Source organism: Ochlerotatus camptorhynchus, unplaced genomic scaffold (assembly GCF_037179485.1).
Source record: "Ochlerotatus camptorhynchus isolate MF236.1 unplaced genomic scaffold, CSIRO-AGI_Acam_v1.1 ptg000246l, whole genome shotgun sequence".
In the NCBI taxonomy this organism is placed as follows: Eukaryota; Metazoa; Arthropoda; class Insecta; order Diptera; family Culicidae; genus Ochlerotatus; species Ochlerotatus camptorhynchus.
The window spans coordinates 1600974-1628317 of NW_027040736.1; the positions used below are offsets into that span (position 1 = coordinate 1600974).

General features: G+C 43.4%; 4 protein-coding genes across 4 annotated transcripts in view; 2 read left to right on the forward strand and 2 right to left on the reverse strand.

The window, feature by feature from the left end:
• LOC135704700 (uncharacterized) overlaps window positions 1–11784 on the reverse strand; it is a 169739-nt gene extending 157955 nt beyond the window's left edge. The window contains exon 1 of the mRNA XM_065226182.1: window positions 11444–11784. The gene's annotated coding sequence lies outside the window, so the exon portion shown is untranslated. The remainder of the gene's footprint in view (window positions 1–11443) is intronic.
• Window positions 10085–11406, forward strand: LOC135704709 (angiopoietin-related protein 6-like). Its single transcript, XM_065226192.1, has 6 exons — window positions 10085–10233; window positions 10294–10338; window positions 10408–10481; window positions 10546–10584; window positions 10653–11178; window positions 11239–11406. The coding sequence occupies exons 1-6, from the start codon at window positions 10100–10102 to the stop codon at window positions 11363–11365; spliced, it is 945 nt and encodes a 314-aa protein (XP_065082264.1). The 5' UTR covers window positions 10085–10099; the 3' UTR covers window positions 11366–11406.
• A 1530-nt stretch (window positions 11785–13314) lies between the features above and the next one.
• Window positions 13315–15741, forward strand: LOC135704726 (uncharacterized). The gene is made up of 2 exons (XM_065226210.1): window positions 13315–15114; window positions 15295–15741. The coding sequence occupies exons 1-2, from the start codon at window positions 13315–13317 to the stop codon at window positions 15739–15741; spliced, it is 2247 nt and encodes a 748-aa protein (XP_065082282.1).
• Window positions 15742–21862: 6121 nt separating this feature from the next.
• LOC135704716 (GTP-binding protein Di-Ras1) overlaps window positions 21863–27344 on the reverse strand; it is a 457174-nt gene continuing 451692 nt past the window's right edge. The window contains exons 6-7 of the mRNA XM_065226199.1: window positions 22383–22475; window positions 21863–22318 (exon numbers count right to left, since the gene is read on the reverse strand). Of these exons, the coding sequence (XP_065082271.1) occupies window positions 22076–22318; window positions 22383–22475 (336 nt within the window). The 3' untranslated portion in view covers window positions 21863–22075. The remainder of the gene's footprint in view (window positions 22319–22382; window positions 22476–27344) is intronic.

Sequence of the window (27344 nt, forward strand, 5' to 3'; positions counted from 1 at the left end):
CAGCATTGGCAACATTTTGGAAACGGCTCGCTATAAATAGGCCTATTCTGCACAGCGTGTGAGGTGAGGTGACAGTGAAGTGATGGTGAAGTGACAATTTTGTCACCTCGAGTGAGGTGAGTCTCCTTGCAAATCAAATGGACTCTAGTGACAGCGAGTCATCTCACCTAACACGCCGCGCAGAATAGGCATAAAAGTTGCGTTCACTCATGGTTTAAAAACGTAGTTATTCTGGCAAATTATGAACATGTATGCTCATAAAACAAAATTTTAGATTTTAAGCCACTTGCAAAACCCATAAACACACCTTTAAAAAACGTAGACCCTGCACCACAATTTTTGAAATTCATCGGCCCTTATTACCCATGTCACTTCACAGTGAAGTGATTCGCATTCGATTTACACGGCATTCACTTCACCGTGGGTGACAAGTGTTCATTTCACTTCATTGTCACCGTGAAGTGACACTTGTAATATGTCATTGCAAACTTGCCGTTACACGTTTTTCGGAGGCTTCGGCTCAAGCAGGATTTGACGAAATATTTTAAAATGTCTTCAACGCTACTTTTCCAAATTTTCAAGCAGGTGGGGCTGTTCAATTTTCCAGATCTATAAAACTGACTCTTCACATGAGTTCAAGGAATGTTTTAGAAGTCAAAGTCATCGAAGAAGTTAAGGAATCACCGTTCTTATTTCAAGAAAATTCGTAGTAGTTCGGGAAACGCCGTAAAAATTCAGGGATCTTAAAGGGCTTCATAGATCATCATGGAACTTCAAGTAAGTTCGTGGCCGTTCCGAAAATGTCATTAAAGTTCAAGAAACTATTTTGAAATGCAGTTAATTCTGAAAAAGTTCGGCAAACTTTGTAGGAGTTTTAGAAGATCAGCAAAATTTGCAGAATTTAAGCAATCTCCAAATGCGTGCTGAGAAAGGTATTAAACTTTCAGCGAATTTTGTAAAAGTTCAGTGATCTTTGTAGATCTTTATCAAACTTTGTTCTAAAACAACAATCTTTAGAGGATTTTTGTGAATTTTGCAAAAAAAAAAAAAATCAAGGAATTTAGTTGAAGATCCAGGTTATTTATTTAACTTCAGGGATTTTCGTAGTAGAAGTTCAGAAATTTGGTAGATATTCTGGAAATTGCGTAGAGCTTCAGAGGCCTTCATAGAAATTCCAAGACTTAAAAAAAAAACCCGTAAACTCTGCCGGACAATTCGATCATCTTCAAGGTGTACAGCACATCCAAGAACAATCGCTTCCATTCCCGAGCAAGCTTCTCAAGCGGTATGTCCGAGGATCTGCTTCTGACTGCATTCACCACCAAGGACTGCCACCCGTCGCAAGTGCGAATGTTCCCGTATGTACGCCATCATGAAAAGCAACCACAGCGCGAACGATCACAAAGGCACGAAATTCCCGTTCATTATGAAGCTGCTTTTCCTCCTCCAAGTCTATGAACGGTGCGTGGAGCAAAGAGAACATCGAAAACAAGTAAGCTTGGAAAGAGCGGAAGCTTCTTTATCTGAGAAAAGAAAGAAAGAATTGTCCTTTTTCTGTGTAGTTAATGTTATGATTCGTAATTATAATGTCTTATTGTGTTAGTTGGAAATGCAAATAGGCAGGAGAGTAAAAATAATTTGTTGAACTATTTGAGATTTTGACAAGACGGTCCTCCAACATTATATGTTGGACGATGAAATGGTTGGTGTAGCAGCCACCGTCATGGATGTATCCGAGCAGTTCGAATGGTCGGATGGTATAGGGTAGAGAACTACTTCGGCCTAATCGCCCATTTTGGGCCTATCGAGCAGAAAACATCAAATAAATCCATGATTTCAGAGATAACAAGTCAATTATGTGTTTGGTACGATACTTTAGTTAATAAGCTACCGAACGAAGTCAATGAGAACGCGTGATATGAAGGTTTGCACACATTATTCTCAAAAACAAAAGAAGCGCTCCGACCGAATCAATTTTTATCTTCATCCGATAGGCCGAAGTGAATTCATTGGCGTTTCAATGGGGTTTCAATGCGTTAGACCGAGTTTAGAATCCGTAGGCCGAGTTTGGCGTCAAGAAGCAGTGTTAGACTTTTGCCAATATCTCAACGATTGGTTTCTCTTTATCAAATCTTACGGTACGTACGGAAAGGTAAATAAATTTGGAAGCCATCAGTGATAATAACATTCCGTTTGGTGCTAAACTGCGCTATATTAAGAAAGACTAAGAGCGGGTTGTGCTTAATAGGCCGGAAATGGGGTAGTTAACCCTAGTTCTTGTTTGGTTGTTGACTTTCCGATTAAAACTCAAGCACCGTTTGTCGTGACCGGCCCAAGATTTCCAGCGTCGGCCACGGCTACACGAATTAGCGATGCAGCTCCCACGGCTGCGGCTGCTTCCAATGCAGCTGCTGCTTTAGTTGCTGCTGCTGTTATTCCTTCTGCTGGTCCGTCTCCTCTAAAATTCGTCAGAAAAGACGGACCAGCAGCAGCATTGGAAGCAGCCACAGTCGTGGGACCTGCATCGTTAGTTCGTGTAGCCATGGCCTGAAACCTCGGTCGATACCGCTGTCAGCTGTTCTTCGTCTAGGAAGAAATGTGGACGCGACTGCCGTCACGGGTGTAACGATTGTGAGAATCCATGGTGAGACTTGGTTGAGATTCACGGTTGTGTTTTGAAAATAATTTGATTATATTGCGGCAACATCAATAACAAATTTTGACACATGCAAACTACGCAGGCGCAGAAAAATTACAATGTTGCCAGTAACTTTAAAGATCATAAAAATTGTAACCATGGGTGCCAAACAGCTCCAATGATTGCACCCGGGTGTGCCCAAGTTTGATTTTGGCACACTGTGTAGAGTGACCAACCCCTTGCCGTAAGTATTCCTAAGTATTTTTCCGTTTTTAAACCAATATTTTATTTCCATCGTAGTAACACTTGTTTTTTATGTCGGGTTGCTAGATAGAGCCGTTTGTCATGCATTTTTGCAAATTCATATGAAATTTTATGTTAATGGGTAAGTATTTTTACTATGTCTACAAATATAATAACTTAATTTATAGTTTTCAGCGATTCACAACGTAGATGTGAGGAATTAAAAACGTGTCGCAAAATCATCCGAAGGAATTCAAGCTGACCAAGTAAGGTCTTCGTGAAGGAAGCGCTGCTAAATCGGCAGGAGTGCGAAAACGTCTGATCGAAACAAGGAAGAAAGTTTGACGATCTTCCGGGTGTCTCTATTGACGAAAATGTTCCATTAATATTATAATAAATAATTTAAAACAATGTTTTGCTTTTTTTGGATTATACGTAGGAAAAACATAATAGTTAAATCCGATTATTTGAATCATTCCCATAATAGTTTCATGTTATCGTTTGACCATACCGCTACATATACGCATTATATCATACGTCCAAACCGTATTTTTTTTACAAAAAAATGATTAAGAGATCATGGAGTTCATAAGCGATAAGGGATATAAACTATATACTCCCGGGAAGTTGAAAGAGAGCTCTGCTGAAATCATAAAACGGTTCAAAATAATTTAAAAAGAGGTTCTACCTTTGGATCAAAAGGACATCTCGCTTCGATCGTATTCAGCTTAGCAGCCTTGATTGTTTATTCTCTTCTGAAATAAAATGTACTGCATTTAGAAGGTGAACGATTAGTTAAAAGATTTGCCTATTTTTCATTTTGCTTAGATTAGGCTATAAACACGTAGTCATCGTCAGACGGGCAAGAATCTAGCGGACGAAAAGAACAATTCAAGAACCACATGTGTAAAGGACATACAATCTTTTTGTAAACAAACATGTGTAGGCCCTTTTCTCGCCAACCGAGGGTCGCCCACGCAAATCAGCAGTATCATCGGGAAGGGGAAAGTTTTCCCTACCCGGTGATGTTGATGGTTTGCATTGGTGTCGTATAGGTGTTGAGAAAAATGCATAAGAAGGTTTGTTTACAAAAAGCTTGTATGCCCTTTTCACATGTGGCTCTTGAATTGATCATATTGTCGAGCAGTTTTGGGACGACCTTCTACCAGCGATTTTACGGAAAGGAAACAATAAATTCCAGATTTTTCAAGCATATTACGAATAAGACCCTATTTTCTCGAGGTTCTAGAAGAAAATATATCAAAATATTGTTCCACGTTAAAGTTCGAGTGGTAGGAAACGTCATTTTAAACTGCTCGAATGATGTGATCCGTTATATCCTCGATTATAACGAGATAGGAAATAAAAATCTCAGGATTCTCATGTTTATCCGACCAGAATGAATTCCTTCTGGAGCAGGACGAACAGATTACACTGAAAACGGTCCGTGACATATACCTAGCTGCTCTGCTCACGCTGTTAATAAAATGAACGTTGATTTCTTAACAAATTTTCCAAACTCCACACAATTCTCCTGACATTAGTAAACATACAGATGAAATCCTTATAGCAACCGAACAAATAATAGAATGCTAGATATTTTTTAAGTATCTGTAAGTATTTTTAGGTTTCTTAGATATCACTGAGAACTTTTTTTTTTGTATACGGGGGAAAATACAAAGGGGCCTCCCTTAGCTCAGTCGGTAAAGGCGCAGCTACAAAGCAAGACCATGCTGGAGGTGGCTGGGTTCAATTCCCGGTCCGGTCTAGGAATTTTTCGGGTTGGAAAATTTCTCGACTTCCCTGGGCATAGAGTATGATTGTACCTGCCACACAATTATACCAATGCAAAAATGGTACAGGCATCGAAAGCTCTCAACTAATAACTGTGGAAGTGCATCTAGAACACTATGTTGAGAGCACACAATAAGCTAATATGCGCTAAGCAATAAGCTTGAAATGCGAAGAAGAAGAAGAAGAAGACGCTGTCTTGCAATGAGCACTCATACATCTAGTTTTCACTGGAAATCCTATGTGTGAGTGCTCATGGAAGACAGCCATTATTACGTGATATAGGCTGTAATGTGAACGGGGTATTGATGGTGACATATACGCGGAAAGATCCTCAACCTTTTCTACGAATATTCCTAAGACGCAAGACAGCGTATATTACATGATATACGATGTGATGTGAACGGGGTATAAGAACATTAACGGCTATCACTTCTAGGGGGATGAAACAAAATACGAATTCAGTGTAAAGTTAGATCAATCAATTTCAAGAAACTTTTCCTAAGACACCAAATACTTAAGCGATCGAGGTCGTACCGGGAAACAAAACAAAATCTGAGAGTAGCACATAATACCCCGTTCACATTACAGCCTATATCACGTAATATAAGCTGTATTCAAGGGGTAAGTCACTCAGCATATTGTGCCGAAATTATATTCGGTACAGCTTGGGCACATCCATCGGCTTACCTGCGGCACAATCTCGTAGGCATTGGATTGTTTTAAATAAAATGGGAGCACTGCTGGACATTTGCCTTTGAAGTTGTTCACAACATTACGTGCTGTTTGACTGTCGAGTTGACTGTATATTCAGGAACATCTTCTAATTGAATATACCAGCAGTGGGCAAATGGGGTTATTCGTAATCTACATTAAAAATGGAACCTAAATCCAAAAATTCATAAATTTTGGTGCACAGGAACTATGTTAAATCAATGCGATTACATTTTCAAGCATCACCATTTTAGCGCCCCTCGCCATAGAGCAAACTGTCATTTAATGGATGTTAATGCCATCGAATGCAATCTATTGACAATTTAAAACTCGGTTTACAAATCAAGATGAATCTCGATTTAGTTACATGGGTCTCCCCCAGGGCTCATGTTTAAGTCCCCTTTTGTATAATTTCTACGTCAGAGAAATTGACAATTGTCTAAGTGACAACTGCACGCTGAGACAACTTGCAGATGACGGAGTAGAGTCTATGAAAGTGGGCCCAGAGAGGATGACTTGCAAGGACCCTTACAGGATACCTTAGACATTTTGTCTACTTGGGCTATTTAGCTAGGTATCGAATTCTCCACGGAGAAAACTGAGTTGGTCGTTTTTTCTAGGAAGCATAGCCCAGCACAACCAAAGCTTCAACTTTTGGGTAAACCGATCACGCATTCTATGTCCTTCAAATATCTTTGGGTCTGGTTCGATTCCAAATGCACCTGGAGATCCCACATTGAGTATCTGAGACGAAAATGCCAACAAAGGATCAATTTTCTTCGAACAATTACCGGAACGTGGTGGGGAGCCCATCCACAAGATCTTCTGACGTTGTACCGGACAACGATTTTATCGGTTTTAGAATACGGTAGTTTTTGCTTCCAGTCTGCGGCCAAAACTCTCATCATCAAACTGGAACGGATCCAGTATCGCTGTCTTCGTATCGCGTTAGGATGCATGCACTCGACTCATACGATGAGTCTCGAAGTGTTAGCGGGCATGTTGCCACTATCTGATCGGTTTTCGGAATTATCCCTCAGGCTCCTCACCCGTTGTGAAATTATGAACCCACTGGTAATTGCAAACTTTGAGAAGCTTCTTGAGCTAAACCCTCAAACTCGTTTTATGACATTGTACTACGTGTACATAACACTGGATGTCAGCCCTTCACAGCATAATCCTCATCGTGTATGCTTCTCCGACTTCGGCAATTCAGTTAGTTTTGATTTATCTATGACGCGGGAGATTCGTGGGATCCCAGAACATCATCGTTCCATGATTGTTCCGTCAATTTACGCTGCAAAGTTTGGCCAAGTTGATTCCGCAAGATCGTTCTTCACAGATGGATCACTAATAGAGTCGTCCGCTGGTTTTGGTATTTTTAACGAATTTCGTAGCGCCTCTCGAATGCTTCAAGCTCCTTGTTCCGTATATGTTGCTGAGCTGGCGGCAATATACTATACGCTAGAAACGATCGCCTCACTTCCACCAGATCACTCTTTTATTTTTACGGATAGTCTCAGTTCTGTCGAGGCTATTCGCTCCATGAGGCCTGTAAAGCACTCCTCGTATTTTCTCATGAAAATACGAGAGCTTTTAAGTGCTTTATCTTTAAGATCTTTTGTCATCACCTTTGCATGGGTCCCATCTCATTGCTCGATTCCGGGCAATGAGATGGCTGACTCACTTGCTAAGGTGGGCGCTATAGAAGGCGATATTTACGATCGACAAATCGCCTACGACGAATTTTTCTTCATTTATCGTCAACAGTCCCTCGCCAGCTGGCAAAATAAATGGAGTGAAGGGAGTTTGGGACGATGGCTATATTCAATCATCCCTAAGGTTTCGAAGAGTTCTTGGTTCAAGGGGTTGGATGCGGGTCGAGACTTCATTCGTATGATGTCTCACCTCATGTCCAATCACTATTCGTTAAACGCTCACTTGTTCCGTGTTGGGCTGGGGGACAGCAATCTCTGTGAATGTGGACAAGGTTACCAAGACGCCGATCATATTATTTGGTCTTGTGCTGAGCATCGTGGAGTCAGATCGGAGCTGTACGATTCCCTTCGGGCTCGCGGTAGACAACCTAACGTTCCAGTTCGGGATATTTCGGCTAGACGCCATCTGGAGTTTATGCAACTCATATATGTTTACTTTAAGAATATTAACATTAGATTGTAAGTTTGATTAACGTTGTGTTTAGTTTGTATTTTGTACGTGTGGGTTTTTATGTTTGTTTTCAAGATGAATAGAAATTAGTTCATGTTTTAGGATTAATTAAATATTTGTATCGTAAACTACATTTCAAACCTCCCTCTCCCTTTTCTCATCAAAAAAAAAATGTAAATCTCCACTAACCTCGAGCCAACCGCGAGTATCCGGTCCAGCTCCTTTAACTTATATATATAATATAAGACATCAATAATGTATAACGAAAATGATAACACGGCTCTGTAAAGTTTATTCGATTGAGCCTGTACAAATAAAGTAATTAATAAAAAAAAATCAAGATGAATGCCTATGGGATCGATAAAAATATATTTGTGCTCAGAAAACGAAGCTCTTTCAGATGATGTATAAAAACCGGCATGTTTTTCAAAACTCAACAACCCAATTGAATAGTTCTAGAGTGGGCTCAAGAGAAACTACAGAAGTCATATTCATCATCCTCTATATTCGGTCTCTAACAATGTTCCTAACCGGTTCCAACTCTTTCCGGCCGCTAATAAACCGTTGCTTTTCACATCATGAAAGGCTAGGTTTCTTGACTGCCTATGAGAGCATTATAAAAACCCACAAAAATAGGATGTTATTATCATATGAACACAATTTTGCACACCCGCCACTTCTCGCGTCATCCTCAATCACATTTTTGCATGCGATTTCTAACCAAAACATTCAAGGTGTCAGAAATACCGGGTTACCGGGATGGGTATTTTGCAAACAATCGCAGCTTGCAGCAGCTATGAGCGGCACAATCGGCACACCTGCGGAACATTGACAAAAAAGATGACCCAAGATTGGGGTAAGTCACTCAGCACATTGTGCCGAAATTAGATTTGGCACAGCTTGGGCACATCCATCAGCACACCTTTGGCACAGTCTCGTATGCATTGGATTGTGGTAAATAAAATTGGAGCACTGATGGACAAGTGTCATTGAAGTTGTTCACAACATTATGTGCTGTTTAATTTGAATGTTTATGCAGGAACACCCTCTAATTGAATATACCAGAGGAACTCAGACCAGCAGTTCACTTCTCGGTGCAAGTATGGATTTATATCCGAAATGTAGGTTCTAGCGAGGGCTCGAGAGAAAGAGGCAGTTAATCAGACCCCATTAATACCCTTAATTCAAAGAATGCTGCAACTCATACAAAACAAAGTACGGAGCTCATATTCATCATCCTCTATTTTTGGACTCCAAAAATGTTCCCCACCGGTTCCAACGCTTTCCGGCCGCTGATAAACCGATGTTTTTCACATCACGAAAGGCTGGTATGCCTTTGAGGGCATTATTTAACCCGAATACACACGACTTTTATTATCATTGGAGCACAAAACACAGCAATTTCACACACCCGCCACTTTCACTAGAGCGATTTATCCTTACGATTTCAAACCAAAACATTCAAGGTGTCAGAAATACCGAGTTGCCGGGTTGGGTATTTCACAAAAAATCGCGGTTTGCTCTACGACCGGCACAATCGGCACACCTGCGGCACACTTGTGGCACACTGACAAAAAAGATGACCCTAGATTGGTGTGCGAAGTGACCTACCCCTTGGCTGTCTTGCAATGAGCACTCATACATAGGATTTCCAGTGAAAACTAGATGTATGAGTGCTCATTGCAAGACAGCATATATCACGTGATATACGCTGTAATGTAATACCCCGTTCACATTACAGCGTATATCACGTGATATACACTGTCTTGCAATGAGCACTCATACATCTAGTTTACACTGGAAATCCTATGTATGAGTGCTCATTGCAAGACAGACTATGTTACGTGATATAGACTGTAATGTGAACGCGGTATAAAGCTCAAAAGCAGTAATTTGAGAACAAAGCGGATGTTCAAAGAAAGTTCACGATTTGATCAGAATATGATTAGATTAATTTTGTGATATTTGTTTTATGACAGTGTTGAAAAACAGAATTTATTTTGCCTGCATAACATTTTTCCTAAGTCCAACCAATCCTAATAGTACGTTCAGACTACAGAGTTATAACATGTTATAGCGCTATCTTGATGGTGGTTTCTGTGTTGCAATTATTTGACAACCGTTATAACATGTTATAACTCTCCAGTCTGAACAGCGTTTAAGATAGAATTGATTTCTTACTTCTGGGATCTAACAGGATCACACTTGAATTGGACAGAAAACCTAGACGAATCATTCGTTGAAGCCTTTGACTTGGGCCAATCTTGGAGTGTTTCACTGACAAAGATTGACTTCGAATTCCCCAAAGTCCAAGCTGCAACAATCTATACTAAACTATTCATACATGTACCGATGAACGCATTCGAAATCACTTCTCACACTAATCAGACTATGACACAGCACACAAACTGTTTGATAAGAAAGCATTCGTCGTCACCCCGGTCAGTGCATAGGAAACGAAAACAACATTGATTCATGGGATATATTCTGCTTCTAGCAAGACAGCATAGCAGCCAGTATCCAACCAACCTTCGAGCAGTCAAGATGAGATCAACCAAATGCGCCAAGCTTCTGCTAATGAGTTATGTATTTTGCGCAGTACTGTTACCGGGCAACGCCAATGTCTATTACTCGCAAGATCAACTTATGGCATCCAAAATTGACCAACTGGAGAATAAGTATATCGAATTTGATGACTTAACGATCTTTTAAGCTAATAGAACATTTAATTTACGCAGAATTATGAAGCGACTGGAGTCGCGATTGGATGCAATGCAGGAAAGGTAAGTACATTTGCATTCGGGGTTTTCCCGTCCTATTAGCTTGTATTCGTTTCTTCCTTTCCTGAATAGAATGGAACGCAAGTTTGGCGAACACATGGTAGCGCTGCAAAGATCCGAGAATACAAAGTGGCTAGAACTTGATGGTACGTACCTACATGGTTGGTTTAATCATTTCATTCTATGCACATTTGATCATTTCCTTTCCAGATAAGATTCTCGTTCTGAAGGATGCCATTAGGCAAAATTGTAAGCCTAATTTGGAATATTGTGTGTATTTCAATGAATTTGTGTGAACACTGATTGCTCCATTTCAGCCGGTGCCTACTTCGATTCCTGCCGAGGGGTCCCATCGGACTTGAGCAACATGTTTATGATTCGACCGCCAGCAGTCAACACGCCTCCGTTTCTAGCCTACTGCGAGCAACAGTACCTGGGTGGCAGCTGGATCGTGATCCACAAGCGTTTCGATGGATCGGTAGACTTTAATCGGAACTGGCTGGAGTACAAGGAAGGATTTGGGGAACCCGATGGGGAGCACTGGATGGGATTGGAAAAGATTCACAAGATCACTAAATCGGGCGATCATGAGCTGCTGGTGGTGCTGAAGGACTTTGACGGTAGATCCAAAATGGCTCTGTACGACGGATTCAACGTGGACACCGAGGGAGCCAAATACAAACTTTCGGTTGGGCAGTATGTGCATGGTGATGCTGGGGATTCACTAAGTATGACCAACGGAGTACGGTTTTCGACGAACGATCAGGATAACGATCAACACTCGGGAGGATCATGTGCGGAGTTCTATCAAAGCGGTTGGTGGTTCAAAAGTTGTATGAATGCGTAAGTTTGACTAATGTTTTGGTTCAAAGAATAACTACATTTCTAACAATTTTTTTCCAGGAATTTGAACGGCCTCTATCACAATCACGATGATAAAAACATGACTATGAATTGGTTCACCTTCCGAAAGGACTTACAAGGACTGAAGGAAGCATCGATGATGATTCGTGAAAAAGTTAAGCTCTAAATATACCCTTTTTTTCGTACCTATAGACATAACAACCAACATTGTTGGAAAATTATCAATAAACACGCTTCAACCAACCTTTTCGATTGCTGCCATGCAGCCATGATTGACATTTACGAATTCCCTCGGACAAATTGATATCTATTATTTTCAATTTGTTCTCCTCCTTTCGGTTTTGAGATATCCAAAATCAGCACAGCTACTTGGTTAACTTGCTCCACGCCTTATTCCTGCAACGATGACGTCACCCACTTGCCTCCGCGCCGGTAGCAGTCGTCGGCACTTGACAACCAAACATAAACAATCCCAACACAAACATAAGGAAAGATAATGCACACGATGATATCGAGTTCTCACACCACCCTCTCTGCTTATGAATTATGGATAATTGCCGGTCGATAAACTTGATTTATGCTGCGACCGAGTAGGGAAATTCCAAAAAAATCTTCACTTTCTAAACTTAATTTTCACTGCACTTGTTGATAATGAACCTAATCTGCATTGCACTAATTACACTTCCACCATCAATGCTCATTGTCACACGATAAGCGCACGAATGTAAATCCTTGCGACCGACGACGACCCTCGCGACTGGTGGGTTGAACCTGAACTGAGTATGTACCTGTCGGGGCGAGCGTAGTAAGCGGTGAGAAGCGAATCGTGTGTGGAGGAAGAATCCCTGTCAACCGTTGCCAGGGGTGATCGCGTGTAAACAATAAATCGATCCTCAGTAGGTAGTGTGGACATGCAGGAGCGCGTGGTTCCGGTGTACGTTTGATATCATAGTGTGTGAGTAGTAATGAAACGCTGTGATATCCTATCATTCTATGCTCATGAAGGATTTCCGTCTTGAATTTAATAGGGTTTGGTAGCAGATATGTATTTTTGTTTTTTTTTGTTAGCATATATGCCAAACATTTGCAGCCTAGAAAAATATGTAACCATTGAGCTACAATGCCGATGATTTTAGTTGGTGCAAGATATTTTTAAAATTAGTGTTTTTTAGTGTCAGGATTAGTAGCATTGTCAGTAAATTTGCATGTAAAATAAAAATGTATAAATTTGTATTACTTGGATTATGGAGCATTCATTAAGTAATGCAAAATTTTCCCAAAACTAACCACCCTCTCCCCTCTGTCACATATTGTCACAATTTCTTCACAACACCCTCTGAATGTAACGAATTATCACCCCCTTCCCGTAATTATTGTGATGTTTGGTTGGTGTCGCAGAAGTGAATTTATTTCTGTTCTTTTTGAATACCAGTGTAGGGTTGAGAAGTAATACACACTAGAATCCCACTACTGTTTACCACAGTTTACCTCGTTACTGATAGCAGGAAATGATATGCCTATCAATTATTTCTACACACATTCACATATCCATTGTTTCCACACACAACACATTTACGCCATGAAGGTAGCAGTTAGAGTTGCTTTATAATAGTTAGTTGAAATACAAACCACGGAAAGTACAAAACGTACCCACGCGCGTGTTCTTTACTCGTCCACTCGAAAGGTCCGAAAACTTTTTCCAAATAAGTCGCTGTCGCGAGTTCCTTTTATTTTACTTGCTGGAACGGGTTAGGTTTCGACGGATCCCCAGTGTCGTGAATTAAACTAATGGTGCCGAAACCCGTGAAGAAAATCCCAAAAAACGAACGATTATTGGAAACGTGTGTCCACGTGCTGCTGAACCAGGTGCCATCCGGGCCGAATCAACTGTCGATTTGTTCTGATCGCAATCAGAAAATTCATCCCTCCTGTCGTCGAAGCCATCGGATTTGTCATCAGTAGCAGTTGGTATCACGGGATCCACAAGGACGTCGTCAGAATCACGAAACCAAAGCCAGTTTGGAAAACGAGGTTAAGAGAGGCACGTGGTCGAGTGAAACGTAAGGAAAGCAGTAATAGCAGGTGGGTACCTTTTATCTCGTTGGTGCATTTGCGATGACGCTGCCCAAGAAATCAACTCTGAGGAAGGGCACCCTCCATCACAAAACCCTTTTACGTCGTAGAACCAATATTCTCGGATCGGCGGAACTGATTCAGATCTTTAATGATGAGTATGATGTAACGCAAGTCAATCAGGTAGCGATTAGAATAGAGCGACTAGATGAGCTCTGGGAAAAGTTTGAAGATGTCCAAGATGAAATCGAAGTAATCGAGGACGAGCAACAAGAGTTTTCGGAAACTCGCCAGCAGTTTCAAAACCATTACTTCGAACTGAAGGCAGCCCTTGTTGGCAAACTCCCTCAACGCGACCCAGCACCAATCTTAAGACCATCGTCGTCCCTACCCCCTGCTCCTCAAACCATCTCCGTAAAACTTCCAGAACTCAAAATACCGGAATTCCGTGGGAACCCCGAAGAGTGGATAGAGTTTCATGATTTATTCAAATCCGTCATTCATGGTAATACTCAACTGTCGAACGTTCAAAAACTCCACTACTTGCGTAGTTCTCTCAAGGGTGAAGCTTCTCGCTTGATATCATCTCTTTCAATCACTTCAGACAACTACTTGATCGCTTGGAAGATCGTATGCGACCGTTATGAGAATACGAACTTCCTTATCAAACAGCACATGTCTGCCATCTTGAAAATTGGTTCCATCAAGAAGGAGTCGGCAACTGCACTGGCTGAGCTTGCTGACGAGTTCAATCATCACGTCGGAATTCTCAACAAGCTCGAGGAAGAAAATGCTCATTGGAACTCCTTTTTAGTTGAACGCCTTAGTAGTCTATTAGACGAGAAATCACTGATGGATTGGGAGACTCAGTGTAAGGAGGAAGAAACACCGACATATGAAGATCTCTTCGAGTTTATTCACAAAAGGTCACGCACACTGCAGAAATGTAAATCTGCGTATAATCCAACTGGTAGTGTGCATATGAAATCGTCCAAGCGCAAAACTTCCTCCTCTCCCGTTGCCTCTGAAAATGTAACAAAGTGTCTGAGTTGCAAACAAGCACATTCCTTGATCCAGTGTGAGGCATTCCTAACGTTGTCACCTAACAGCCGGCTTGATTTTGCCAAACGACATCGCTTGTGCATCAATTGTTTACGAGGTGGACATATCGCAAAGGATTGCCGTAGTAGCATGTGTCGAACCTGCGGAAAGAAGCATCACAGCATGCTCCATCTTCCACCGTTAACGTCAGCTTCGTCGGTCGTTGATGTATCGAATGATGTGCAATATCCCAGCACTTCCCAGGCGTGTACAGTCATCTGTCGTGCACCATCTACCACCACTCAAACAGAGATCTCGCATTCGGTCACGGATACACCACCGGTGGTGTTAGCGCGTTCGTTACCCCAGGCAAGTGCGTCGGTCTTGGGAAACAATCCGTCGTCTGTCGTTACGGTCGAAAAGCCCCCCTCTGCGTCGTCGGTAGTTCCGTCCGGCAATCTCGAATCTGAACATTGCTTTCAAGAACCAGCCACCTCACTGACACAATCGAGCAACGTTCGTGAAAGCACCATATTCCTATCAACCGCTGTTATTCGAGTTCGCGATGTAAATGACACCTATCACTTTGCGCGGGCTCTGCTGGACAGTGGCTCACAGTCAAATTTTGTTTCGGAATCAATGTGCCAGAAACTTGGTCTAAAGCGCACCCGCATCAACCTTCCTGTCAGTGGAATCGGACAAGCAACCGTAAACGTTCATTATAAAGTAAATGTTACGTTTGCATCTCGTTTCGGGGGTTTCGAACAACAGCTCGAATGCCTAGTGTTACCCCGATTAACAGTGAGTCTTCCCAGCCGCAATGTCGATATCTCTCGTTGGAATGTTCCTCGCAACCTACCCTTGGCCGATCCGAGATTTAATATCTGTCACGGGGTAGATCTCATTATTGGAGCGGAACTATTTTATACCCTTCTCCATTCCCAACAAATAACGCTAGCTGATCAATGTCCTATATCACAGAAAACAGTATTAGGATACGTCGTCTCTGGGAAGGCTACAACCCAGGCTTTCGAGACGGTGGTGTGCCACGTGACCACGAACCAAGATCTCAACTCCCAGCTCGAACGATTGTGGGAGGTTGAGGATTTCGACGTAGGAAAGACTCTGACACAAGAGGAACAGTACGTCGAAGACCATTTCAATCGCACCGTGTCACGGGATGAAAGTGGACGTTATGTGGTGCGATTACCATTTAGAGAATCTCTGATTTCACTACTGGGTGATTCCTGCAAGTCGGCGCTAAATCGCTTTTCATTGATGGAGAAACGGTTCGCCAAGGACAACGAGCTACGAGACGAGTATAATAAGTTCATGGAGGACTACATACGGCTAGGGCATATGGGACAGCAGCAGTTGCAGTCGACGATTCCATCTTCGAACGGTATTCCGAGCTGGGAAAGCTGCTGAAAGTAGTGGCAATGTGTATCCGTTTCAGCAACAATTGTCAGCTTCCAAAGGCTGAGCGATTTTCCGGAAACTTAAGACCAGCGGAGGTGGACGGGGCGTTGAAAGCACTGGTACGGCTAGCGCAGGTAACTAATTTTGCTAAAGAAATTCATCAACTCCAACATAACAAACATGAGTTTGATAGCAAATCCCCCTTGAAGAACTTGCACGTGTTTCTCGATGAGCAGGGTCTACTTCGCATCGACGGTCGCCTGAAAAATATAGCTGGTCCCTTTGATTCAAAACATCCACTAGTATTACCAGCAAATCACCAGTTCGTCACTTTAGTTGCTCGGTCCTTACACTTGAGGACGGCACACTCTGGTCCCAATTTGCTACTGGCAACCATTCGCCAGCGGTTTTGGCCATTGCGAGGCCGTGATCTGGTTCGCAAGGTGGTACGAAATTGTGTTACATGCTTTCGTTGTCGGCCAGCTGATTACCATCAACAGATGGCACCACTACCTGTAGCCAGGGTAGTCCCATCGCGAGTTTTCTCAAAAACTGGCATTGATTACTGCGGGCCATTCAACGTTCGTCCTTTGTATGGGAGGGGGGCAAACGTGAAAATGTACGTCGCGGTGTTCGTCTGCCTGGTGGTAAAAGCGGTGCATTTCGAAATCGTTCCTGACCTTACGACCGCCACGTGTATCAACGCGATCAAACGTATTTTTCGTAGCTCGACGCGGCCGGTTAATCGAGCTACATTGCGATAACGCGACAGCTTTCGTCGGGGCTGATCGCGAGTTGGCCGCGTTACGTCGTCGGTACCTCGACCAGTACAAGTCGGATGAGTGGAAGAACTATTGCATCGATTCCGGAATAAGCTTCCGCTTCATTCCGGCTCGTTATCCTCACTTCGGGGGTCTGTGGGAGGCTGGGGTGAAATCATTTAAATTTCACTTTCGTCGTATTTTTGGAGGACATTCCTTTACCTTGGACGAATTTTCCACGGCAACAATTCACATCGAGAGCATCCTAAACTCCAGGCCTGTCACACCCAAAACGGACCACCCAGATGACTTTGCTGTTTTGACGCCCGGACACTTCCTGATCGGGGAACCAATGTTTTCAATCCCTGAACCGGATGTCACTAACATCACCACGAACCGGCTTTCTCGTTTACAGACAATGCGTCGCTCTGTCCAAGATTTTTGGAACAGGTGGTCCAGAGACTACATCAGCCAGCTCCACCAGCGGTCCAAGTGGAAAAGGGCAACCACAAACATTCAGGTTGGAGCCTTAGTCTTGCTCAAGCAAGATAACCTTCCCTCATTCATGTGGAATCTTGGAAGAGTCATGGAGACGTATGCCGGTCACGACGGGCTAGTGAGAGTGGTTCTTGGACGAACGGGCCGTGGACTCTACAAACGAGCAGTGACGGAGATCAAAATACTGCCGATAGATTCCGCAGTCGATGACATCACTACTGAAGATCGTCCGCCAACAGATGAGCAGCTACAACCATAATGTTGAAACGGACGGTTTCAACGGGGCCCGGTGTGTCGCAGAAGTGAATTTATTTCTGTTCTTTTTGAATACCAGTGTAGGGTTGAGAAGTAATACACACTAGAATCCCACTACTGTTTACCACAGTTTACCTCGTTACTGATAGCAGGAAATGATATGCCTATCAATTATTTCTACACACATTCACATATCCATTGTTTCCACACACAACACATTTACGCCATGAAGGTAGCAGTTAGAGTTGCTTTATAATAGTTAGTTGAAATACAAACCACGGAAAGTACAAAACGTACCCACGCGCGTGTTCTTTACTCGTCCACTCGAAAGGTCCGAAAACTTTTTCCAAATAAGTCGCTGTCGCGAGTTCCCTTTATTTTACTTGCTGGAACGGGTTAGGTTTCGACGGATCCCCAGTGTCGTGAATTAAACAGTTGGTAATGAATTTAATAGATTTTTAACCAAAATATGATTTAGTATTTATTTCAGAATAGTTTTTTGGAAAAGTGGTTTAAATCAAGGGGTATTCAACTCTGCACACCTTAATCTGTACCGAATGCTTTAGCTGTGCCATAAATTATTCCTACCAAGGTACCTTTGCTTTGCCGAACAGGGTTGCTAAGTGATTTTTTGAAAAAATCTGGCTGTTATAGAATATCAAGTCTGGATTTGTCTATGCCAAGGGGTAGGTCACTCCACACACCAATCTTGTGTCAACACTTTTTTCAGTGTACCGCAGGTGTGCCGATTGTACCGGTCATAGAGCAAGCTGCGATTGTTTGTAAAATACAAATATTATGGCATATTTGGAAACCCGGTATTTCTGACAGCTTGAATGTTTTGGTTTGCATTCAGAACGGCCTCGAAAATGTCGAAAATCGTGCTCGATAAGGATTCTTTCTACCGACGAATAAAACGCCTCTACGCCAACTGGATGTAACCAGAGTTTTCCCATGATCATTCGCTACAGAAGGCGGATTGCATTCTGACGGCGGTCGGCGTAGACGAGGAAACCATTACAGCAAATCCACCTCACTGCCGACCTGGCTGCTGGGGTACGAACTGACAGATACGATTACGGTGCTGTGAGAAAAGTCCATCTTTTTCCTGATCAGCAAGAAGATCTACTTCTTGAAGCAACTCGAGAAGGACGGTGAGGAGGGTATTCCGTCGGTTAAGCTGCTGGCTTAGGATAAGAACGACAAAGACAAGGTCAATTTTGAAAAGCTGCTGGAGGCGATCAAGAGATCCAAGGATGGCAAAATGTTGGGTGTCTTCTCCAAGGAGAACTTCTCGGGTGAATTATGTGAATCGTGGCGAGCCTTCGTCAAGGACAAGAGCTTCAACACGATGGACATCAGCGTCCCAATCGGGTACATCATGTGCTCTAAGGAGGACTCCGAGGTTATCACCATCAAGAAGGCCTGCCTGGTGACGGTAGACGTATTCAACAAGTACATCAAGGATCACATCATGGAGATTATCGATGCTGAAAAGAAAGTAAAACTTGCAAAACTGTCGGAGGGTGTCGAGCAGGCTCTGACGGACAAAAGGTTTGTCTCCGATACCAACTAGTTGGACATGTGCCACCCGGCGATTATCCAATCGGGCGGCAATTACAGCTTGAAGTTCAGTACATTCAGCGACAAGAACTATTTGCACTTCGGATCGATCATCTGTGCTCTGGGTGCGCGTTACAAGTCCTATGCTCCAATGTCGTTCGAACGTTGCTGGTCAATCCGACGGAAACGATTCAGAAGCACTACACCTTTCTGCTCAATCTGAACTGCTGAGTGATGATTCCGGGCAAGAAGCTCTCGGAGGTTTTCCACTTCAAAATGGATTATGCCATGAAGGAGGATCCAAGCTAAGACGTTCGGCTTTGCCATCGGGTTGGAGTTCCGGGAGAATTTGAGTATGTTGTAAGTTGAGTGGAAGCAATAACAATTCCGTGTGATTGTGCCGTGAAAATAGTTCAAATTTACATACGTCGAATCGGTGGTAAGGAAACAGTTGTTACCCTTCACCCTTCATGTCCATCGTTGCCCCAGTAGTTGAACCAGGAGTTCTTGATTAGCCAGTAATCTTCTCTTTTGAGTTTTTCGTATCTAACCGCCACCACTGCACTATGGGCAAAAATGGGTCCAAAATTACCCAAAATTCAATATCTCAACAGCACGCTGAATTCCGGCCATGAAAAACGACTTTCCGAAGGAAAATCGTCCGGGGAATTGATTGCACGTAGTCTCATAGACCGGAGAGCCTTGTAGGTATGTGTTTTGTACCATTTTACCCCATTTTCCCCTACTTTTTGGAGGAAATGTTTTTTCACAGCTCTATTTTTCGTAAAACATAAGCACTTTATGCATGGTTTTAGAATACTATGTCTTTAAACAACAGTTCATGAGATATAAGGGGAATACGGGGTACACTTTATAGGGGAGTAAGGGGTAAAAGTGAACCCTTGCTAAATTTATTTTAATTCATAAAAATGTTGAACGATGCGATTGTTTGAATGACCCCAAAGGCTGCCTGCAATGCTTATGTTTTATGAAAAATAGAGCTGTGAAAAAACATTTCCTCTAAAAAGTTTGGGAAAATGGGGTAAAATGGTCCAAAACACATACCTACAAGGTTCTCCGGTCTATGGGACCACGTGCAATCGATTCCCCGGACGATTTTCCTTCGGAAAGTCGTTTTTCATGGCCGGAATTCAGCGTGCTGTTGAGATATTGAATTTTGGGTAATTTTGGACCCATTTTTGCCCATAGTGCACTGGCATGATCCAATCCATCCAAATTGTTCATGCATTCCAGTTCGTAGTACACTCCATTTGCGTAGTAGCTGAAAGACTTGTGACCGGCATCGATAGCAATCGACAGCCCTCGGAAGCCTACATTTCGAATTTAAATGTGAACCGAGTATTTTTCTGAAATGCGCCGGCAGACTTCAATGACAGCTGTCCAGCAGTGCTCCCATTTTATTTAATAAACCATCCAATGCCTTCAAGATTGTGCCCAAGCTGTGCCGAATAAACTTTCGGCATACTGTGCTGAGTGACTTACCCCTTGGAAAATTCACCAAATCGAACTAACACGCAATCTAACTCCACTATATTGTTGGGGAAACATTTCCCTATCGGTATTAGTTTGCGTGGGCGGGTCATTTGAATATTTGTTTAACAAAGGAAACATAATCCTTGCTTATACCTTTTTATCAGGTTTGAGATCTTGAATTAAGTTCAAAAGGTTCACTCAAATCATATGCATCGTGAATACTCGTGCCAATTATCTACAATAAGCAGGAAAATTGTAATTTAACCGTTTTCCGGTACCATTCCATCGAATTAATATATAAAAAAAAACGAATCCCTCGGAAATGTTTCTTTTAACCATCCACATTTTATTGATCCATCATAATCATTCTACAGTAACTTCGTGTTTTGTCTTATTTCCCCTAGTGCCACCTCCTAGGAAGCCGGACTTGTCCCTTCTGCTTCCTATTTATAAAAGATTGTGGTTCCTGACCCTACCTTTGCTTTATCAATTTCATCTCGCATTGCACGTTTTTGTTTTGTTTGCTCCTTACTTACATTCTAGTTATTCATTTTTTTAATGTTTGTGTATGTGTGTGTGTCTGTGTGTATGTTTGCGTGTTTGCGTGTTAAATGGTCAACGCCTAGATAATATTTTCACTAATTTAGCACATTGTAAGTCATGTATGTGTGATAAACACACGGCAAAAAGTAACATTGTTAAATAGTATTCAGCTTGCGTTCAAAAATGGAGGCTATATGCATAGGTCTTGTATTTAGATTTATGGATAGAATGTATAACAACTAGTATGTACTGCTGTTGGATCAGCGTTTTTTTATATCATTATCCCTTTACTTAACCATTAACTTATCGTGGTGTTTTCATTTATTTCCATTTTTTATCAATAAGATATAGCAATGACCTTCTTTCGTGCGTGTCACGCTTGTGAACGTAACATTTGTTTTTGTCTCATACCAGTTTTTTTTCTGGATTTTCATTTTTATTGCATCGCAGTTAGAACATGTGTTATTTTATACAACTTCAATGTTTTTTTGTAAATGTTGTGTAAGTAGTGCGAAAAAACGGGACAATAGATTGAATTTTGCTTTCGTAAAGTGACTGTGTGCGTTTGGAATAAGATTCGAATCCGAGAAAAATTTAAATTGTTGTTTATTTTAAATTGTAGTAGAGAAGTTTGGTAAAATAGGCAATCTTTTCAACAACTATTGTTAGTTACAATTAACTTTGCTTCTACTATGCTATATATTTGTTCATTGTTTTGTTGAAATGGATTAAGTTATGGAAGAAACCAACATTTGAATAGCAAACCCTCGTAAAACTTATCCATTAATTTAGAACAAAATTTGTTATAGGATCTGCTTGGGAATGAAATTCGTTCGATCTCAGCTCAGCTCGACTGTTTTGTATTTTTGTTTGTTATCCTGCTTGGTTGAAAATTGAATTCCCTTGGTTTTCTGCGTTTGTGTTCTGTTTGTTTGTTTGGATTACCCGTATTATTCCACATCGCTACTTTACAACTTTTACCTAATCACGCGTTTTTCATTTACTAATTTTACTGATTTTTCTTTTCTAATGACTGCAATATAACAAAGTGTTCACGATTTATGTTTCATTACACCGAATAAATACAATTTGGTTGTGATTTACACGCTTTGACGGAGACAGAAATGTTTTCATCCAAATATATAGAGTGCTGTGTTTTTGCATCGACCAGGGAAATCACTCCCAGCCGAGCATATTGTGTTGAAGTGTAATTTTACCGTTTGCTTCTATTAAGACAAAATGCACGAATTTCGTTTTCCGCCGAGGCTTTTCTCCTGGATTTGCTGTAGATGTGCCAGCTGGGCGGCAGAGGGGACATGCACCGATGCAGAGGGGACGTTTTGCGATGGGGTGGACGGAGCGGTTCCGCCTCCGCCACTGGCTTGCTGGGGCAGCGATTGGCGCCGCCTCCGGCGCAGTGCCGGACTCAGATTGTAGGTTATTTTGGCCTGGGCGAGCAGTTCCTTGAATACCTGTAGGCGAAAAACAGCGAGGATATTTAAAACTGTCTTAACCGGTTCTAATGAAGGACAATACTTGTGAAACGTTTCGATTGAGCTTGGCGGATACCTCGACGAAGCCATTTTCCCAGTCGACCGTTACCATCGAATCCGTTGTGCCACGTGGGATCTGGAAAAGAGAGACAGAGAAAGAGGGAGAGAGGTGAGATGAGAGAATCTGTGCATGTAGGCAACGTTTGTGAGAGCTCAGCTAAAGCTTTCAGTGGGTGGTGAAAACAGGTTGAGCTTTAGAACGTGTTTGAAAGCTTGATTTATTGAATGGGAAATTGGTGAATGTTTGAGCAGAAATATTTCATTATTGTTTTACTTTAGATGCATGTCGTGTAAAATCTATAGTAGACCCTACTCTTATGCGGTGGGTGGTCCACCCACCGCTGTTTCTCGGCTGTCATTAAACCAAATAAGCTGATTTTGTGTGTGTGATTAGTGTCAACCATAAACTAGATTCTAGGTTCGATTAACTGTGAAACATGTACGATGTACTTCGAAGCAAAACACCAACCCTGTATATTGAATAGTTGAAAAAATAAATTTTCTTTCTCACTATTAAGGGGTTTAATCTTTGAACTGAAAACATCAATAGAAGCGCAGTAACATTTTGTAAAACTTCTCTGACGGCATATTGACGGCGCGCAAAAATGACGATTTCAACCAGAAGAAGTTGAATAACCAGCTGAAGGAGTTCGAACGGGTCATGAAGGAGAAAGACGAGCACCGATACAGGGCCTTCAGAGAGCAACGGGAAAAATACGAACAGGAAATGGAGGATACCGAGCGACGTGTACGGGAACGGATTGAGGCTCGTCATCGAGTAGTGGACGCGTTCGAAGGAGGACCAACAGCGAGCTTAACGGGCAATCCGGTTCCGCAAGTTCATGTGAACGGTACCGACCAAGCGGGAAATGTTCTGGTACAGGAGCTACAGTTGCTTGAGGAGAAGCAAGCGTTAGAAAGGAGACATTTGGAGGAGAAAAGTCAGCTTCTTCAACGGTTTGGAGCGTTCGACGGAGGTGCAGCTCAAGGTGCATCCGGACTCAACCCTCAGGTGAACGCGTTTCATCCAACAAATCGGAGTAATCTGTTTGGTGCCTCTACACTTAACCAAAGCCAGGTTTCAGCGCGCCAAGCTGTTAGTAAGGAACTTCCGAGCTTCACAGGAAATCCTGAAGAGTGGCCCCTATTCTTCGCAAGCTACGAGAACTCTACTCGAATCTGTGGATACAGCGACGAAGAAAATCTTCTACGGCTTCAACGATGCCTTAAAGGACGAGTTTTGGAAGCGGTGCGTTGTCGACTGCTGCATCCTTCAAACTTGCCAGGTGTTATCGCTACACTGAGGACGCTGTTTGGAAGGCCCGAGATCATCGTGCATTCGCTGGTTAGCAAGATTCGGGAGATGCCACCACCGAAAGCAGAAAAGCTGAACACATTGATCGATTTCGGAGTTGCTTCTGTGCCACCATCAAGGCATCGGGTCTCGACGAGTATCTCTGCAACGTAGCTTTACTGCAAGAGTTGACGGAAAGATTGCCACCTGCTGTAAGGCTCAACTGGGCGTACCACCGGCAGACGCTGGATAGAGTCACCTTGTCAGACTTTGGAGATTGGCTGGGAAAGTTGGTGGAAGCAGCCAGCGTAGTCACGATTCCATCCATCGGTGTCACGAAATCGGAGAGACGCGGTCGAAAGGAGGATAACTACCTCAACGTACACTCGGATAGCAACCCCACCGAAGAATTCGCCACGAAGACTCGATCGGTACCAGTTCCGAAAGGTTGCGCTGTATGTCTGGAGGAATGCAGCGGTCCAGAGACGTGTGGTAAATTCCTCAACATGACAATCGGAGCCCGTTGGACAGTTGTAAAGGAGCAGAAGTTGTGTCGGAAGTGTCTGCGGAAGCATTTCGGTGCCTGTCACGTTAAAACACCATGCGGAAAGAACGGTTGTTTGTTCATGCATAGCAAATTGTTGCATGACGACAAACGGTACAACAAGCCCGCAGTTTCGGAACCGACGGCGTCTACGAGCGGAAATTCATCATCGCAGAGCTGTAACACTCATTCGAATACGGCTGGGAAGGTTCTGTTTCGATATGTGCCTGTGATCATCTACGGAAAAGGGAAGTCTGTGAAAACCTTCGCCTTTATTGACGATGGGTCGTCGGCTACATTTATGGAGCACAGTCTGGCGAAGGAACTGGATCTTGAAGGAATATCGCATCCATTGTGCCTCAACTGGACGGGAGGTCAACAAAGGGAGGAAAAGGAATCGGTGAAGCTAACACTGAAGGTTTCCGGAACACACGACGCCAGCAAGGTCTACGAACTCCCGAAAGTACACACGGTACGGAACCTTTCTCTGCCAAAGCAGTCAGTACAACAATTGGCAGCCAAATACAACTACCTGAAGGGATTACCAGTCGAATCCTACGAAAGCGTGTCTCCAAGAATCCTGATTGGGATGGACAATTGCCGCCTCGGTCACGCGTTGAGAAGCACCGAAGGAAACGAGAACGGACCGGTCGCAACGAAAACCCATCTCGGTTGGCTCGTGTGCGGACCGTGTTCGATGATATCTGGAGCACCAAATACAGGTTACAGCGGCTACCACAGTTTTCACATTTGCCCGTGTAGTACGGAAATGGATAAGGACCTGAACGGCGCTTTGAAGGAGTATTTCTCGATTGAGTCGCTGGGAATCTCTGGATCGTCCAAACCACTAGTTTCGAAGGACCAAGAACGAGCGCTGAAGATTCTATCCACCGAAACACACCTGAAAGGGAACCGCTATGAGACTGGCCTGTTGTGGCGGTACGATAAGGTGCAATTTCCAGACAACCGAGCAATGGCGTTGAAGCATCTAACATGCTTGGAGAAGAGGATGAGACGGGATCCCGAACTAGCAGCAGCAATGCGTGCTAAGATGTCAGAGTACGAAGAAATGGGGTACATTCAAAAGCTTTCAGTGGCTGAGAAGGCGGAAAAGCATCCGAACGATTGGTATCTGCTGATCTTCCCGGTCACCAACCCAAACAAACCTGGGAAGATACGGATCGTTTTCGACGCAGCTGCAAAGGTGAACGGCGTGTCCCTCAACTCGTTACTTCTTACGGGACCGGATCAACTGGTAGCACTGCTTACAGTTTTGTTCAAATTCCGTGAGTTCCGTATCGCCATAGTTGGGGATATCCGCGAAATGTTTTTCCAAGTGCTGATGAGGCTGCAAGACCAGCGAAGTCAAATGATCCTGTGGAGCAGCGGAAAACCCAATGAAGACCTGGACGTGTACGTAGTGAATGTTATGACGTTCGGCGCAGCGTGTTCTCCAAGTTCCGCGCACTATGTGAAGAACCTGAACGCAGATAGGTTCATGGAGCAGTTCCCTCGAGCGGTTGAGTGCATCAAGTACGAACACTATGTCGACGACATGCTATCTAGTGTGGAGACCGAGGAGGAAGCCGTGCAGCTAGCCAATGAAGTGCGTTTCGTGCATTCTCAAGGAGGCTTCGAGATTCGTAACTGGTTATCGAATTCAAGCAAAGTCCCGACGTCCTTGCAGGAGGGCACCACCACGGAGAAAAACATGAGCCTATGTACGGAGATGTCAACGGAGAAGGTGCTTGGAATGTGGTGGGACACCGCCACCGACACGTTCACGTTCAGGATATCACCAAAACATGATGCGGAGCTGTTGTCCGGAGTCAGAATGCCCTCGAAGCGGGAAGTGTTACGGACGCTGATGGCGATATATAATCCGATGGGACTTATCGCCAATTTCCTGATGTATTTGAAAATTCTCCTACAGGAAATTTGGCGCTCTGGGGACGATGAAATCACTAGAAAACTGGCTGAGAAGTGGATGATTTGAATCGCGGTGTTGCCTGACGTACGTAAGGTGAGCGTTCCTCGGTGTTACCGATACATCACGACTGCTGAAGCCACAAACGTTGTCCAACTGCACGTCTTCTGCGATGCAAGCGAAAATGGAATCGCTGCCGTTGCCTACTTTAGATTCGAAGAAGCTGGAGTCATAGAATGCGCCATGGTCGGATCAAGAACACGGGTAGCACCGTTGAAATTCCTCTCGATTCCACGTCTAGAACTACAAGCTGCTGTAGTCGGAGCGCGTTTGGCAGACAGCATTACAGGCTCACACCGGATGAAGATTTCACGCCGAATATTCTAGACGGACTCCCGCGATGTGGTATGCTGGATACGATCCGATCACCGACGCTATAGCCAATTCGTAGCGTTCAGGATCAGTGAGCTGCTGGAATGCACTGGAGGGGATGAGTGGAGATGGGTGTCTACGAGATCGAATGTGGCTGATGACGGAACGAAGTGGCAGAGGCTGCCGGACTTACAACCTACGAGTCGCTGGTTCCGCGGACCAGACTTCCTATGGAAACCGGAAACCGAATGGCCAGGTGAAGGCGGAGATCCGGGGACGACTGCAGAAGAGATTCGTCCCAGCGTTCTTCATCACATAATCACGGAACCGCTGGTGTGCTTCGAGCGTTTCTCCAAATGGAAGCGGCTGTTGAGAACGGTCGCATATGTTCACCGATTCATCACGAACCTCCAGAATCGAACCAACCAGATACCCGTTGAGCTAGGACCGCTTACGCAAGAGGAGCTGAATAGCGCCGAACAAACCATCTACCGTCAAGTGCAACGGCAAGCCTATCCGGACGAGGTTCAAATGCTAAGCCACGTGGGTCGGGACAAACAGCCCTGGGAATGCATCATCCCGAAGACCAGCCTGTTATAAAAGCTTAGCCCGGCCATCGACGCACACGGTGTACTACGGATGCGCAGACGGATCGAAGCTTGTGAGTGGGTAGATGAAAACGTCAGGAATCCGATCCTGCTTCCGAAGCGTAATTACGTAACCGATTTGGTGACCGCTGATTATCACAACAAGTACCGTCTCCAAAACCATCAAACGGTGATGAACGAAGTAAGGCTGAAATACTTCA

What these genes read in the sequence shown, in the direction of transcription:
- LOC135704709 (XM_065226192.1), top strand. Translation starts at nt 10,100, where the DNA reads ATGAGATCAACCAAATGCGCCAAGCTTCTGCTAATGAGTTATGTATTT. An exon ending in AAAGTGGCTAGAACTTGATG is followed by an intron (nt 10,482 to 10,545) that starts GTACGTACCTAC and finishes TTTCCTTTCCAG; the next exon opens with ATAAGATTCTCGTTCTGAAG. An exon ending in TTCAAAAGTTGTATGAATGC is followed by an intron (nt 11,179 to 11,238) that starts GTAAGTTTGACT and finishes ATTTTTTTCCAG; the next exon opens with GAATTTGAACGGCCTCTATC.
- LOC135704726 (XM_065226210.1), top strand. Translation starts at nt 13,315, where the DNA reads ATGACGCTGCCCAAGAAATCAACTCTGAGGAAGGGCACCCTCCATCAC. An exon ending in TAGTGTTACCCCGATTAACA is followed by an intron (nt 15,115 to 15,294) that starts GTGAGTCTTCCC and finishes CCTATATCACAG; the next exon opens with AAAACAGTATTAGGATACGT.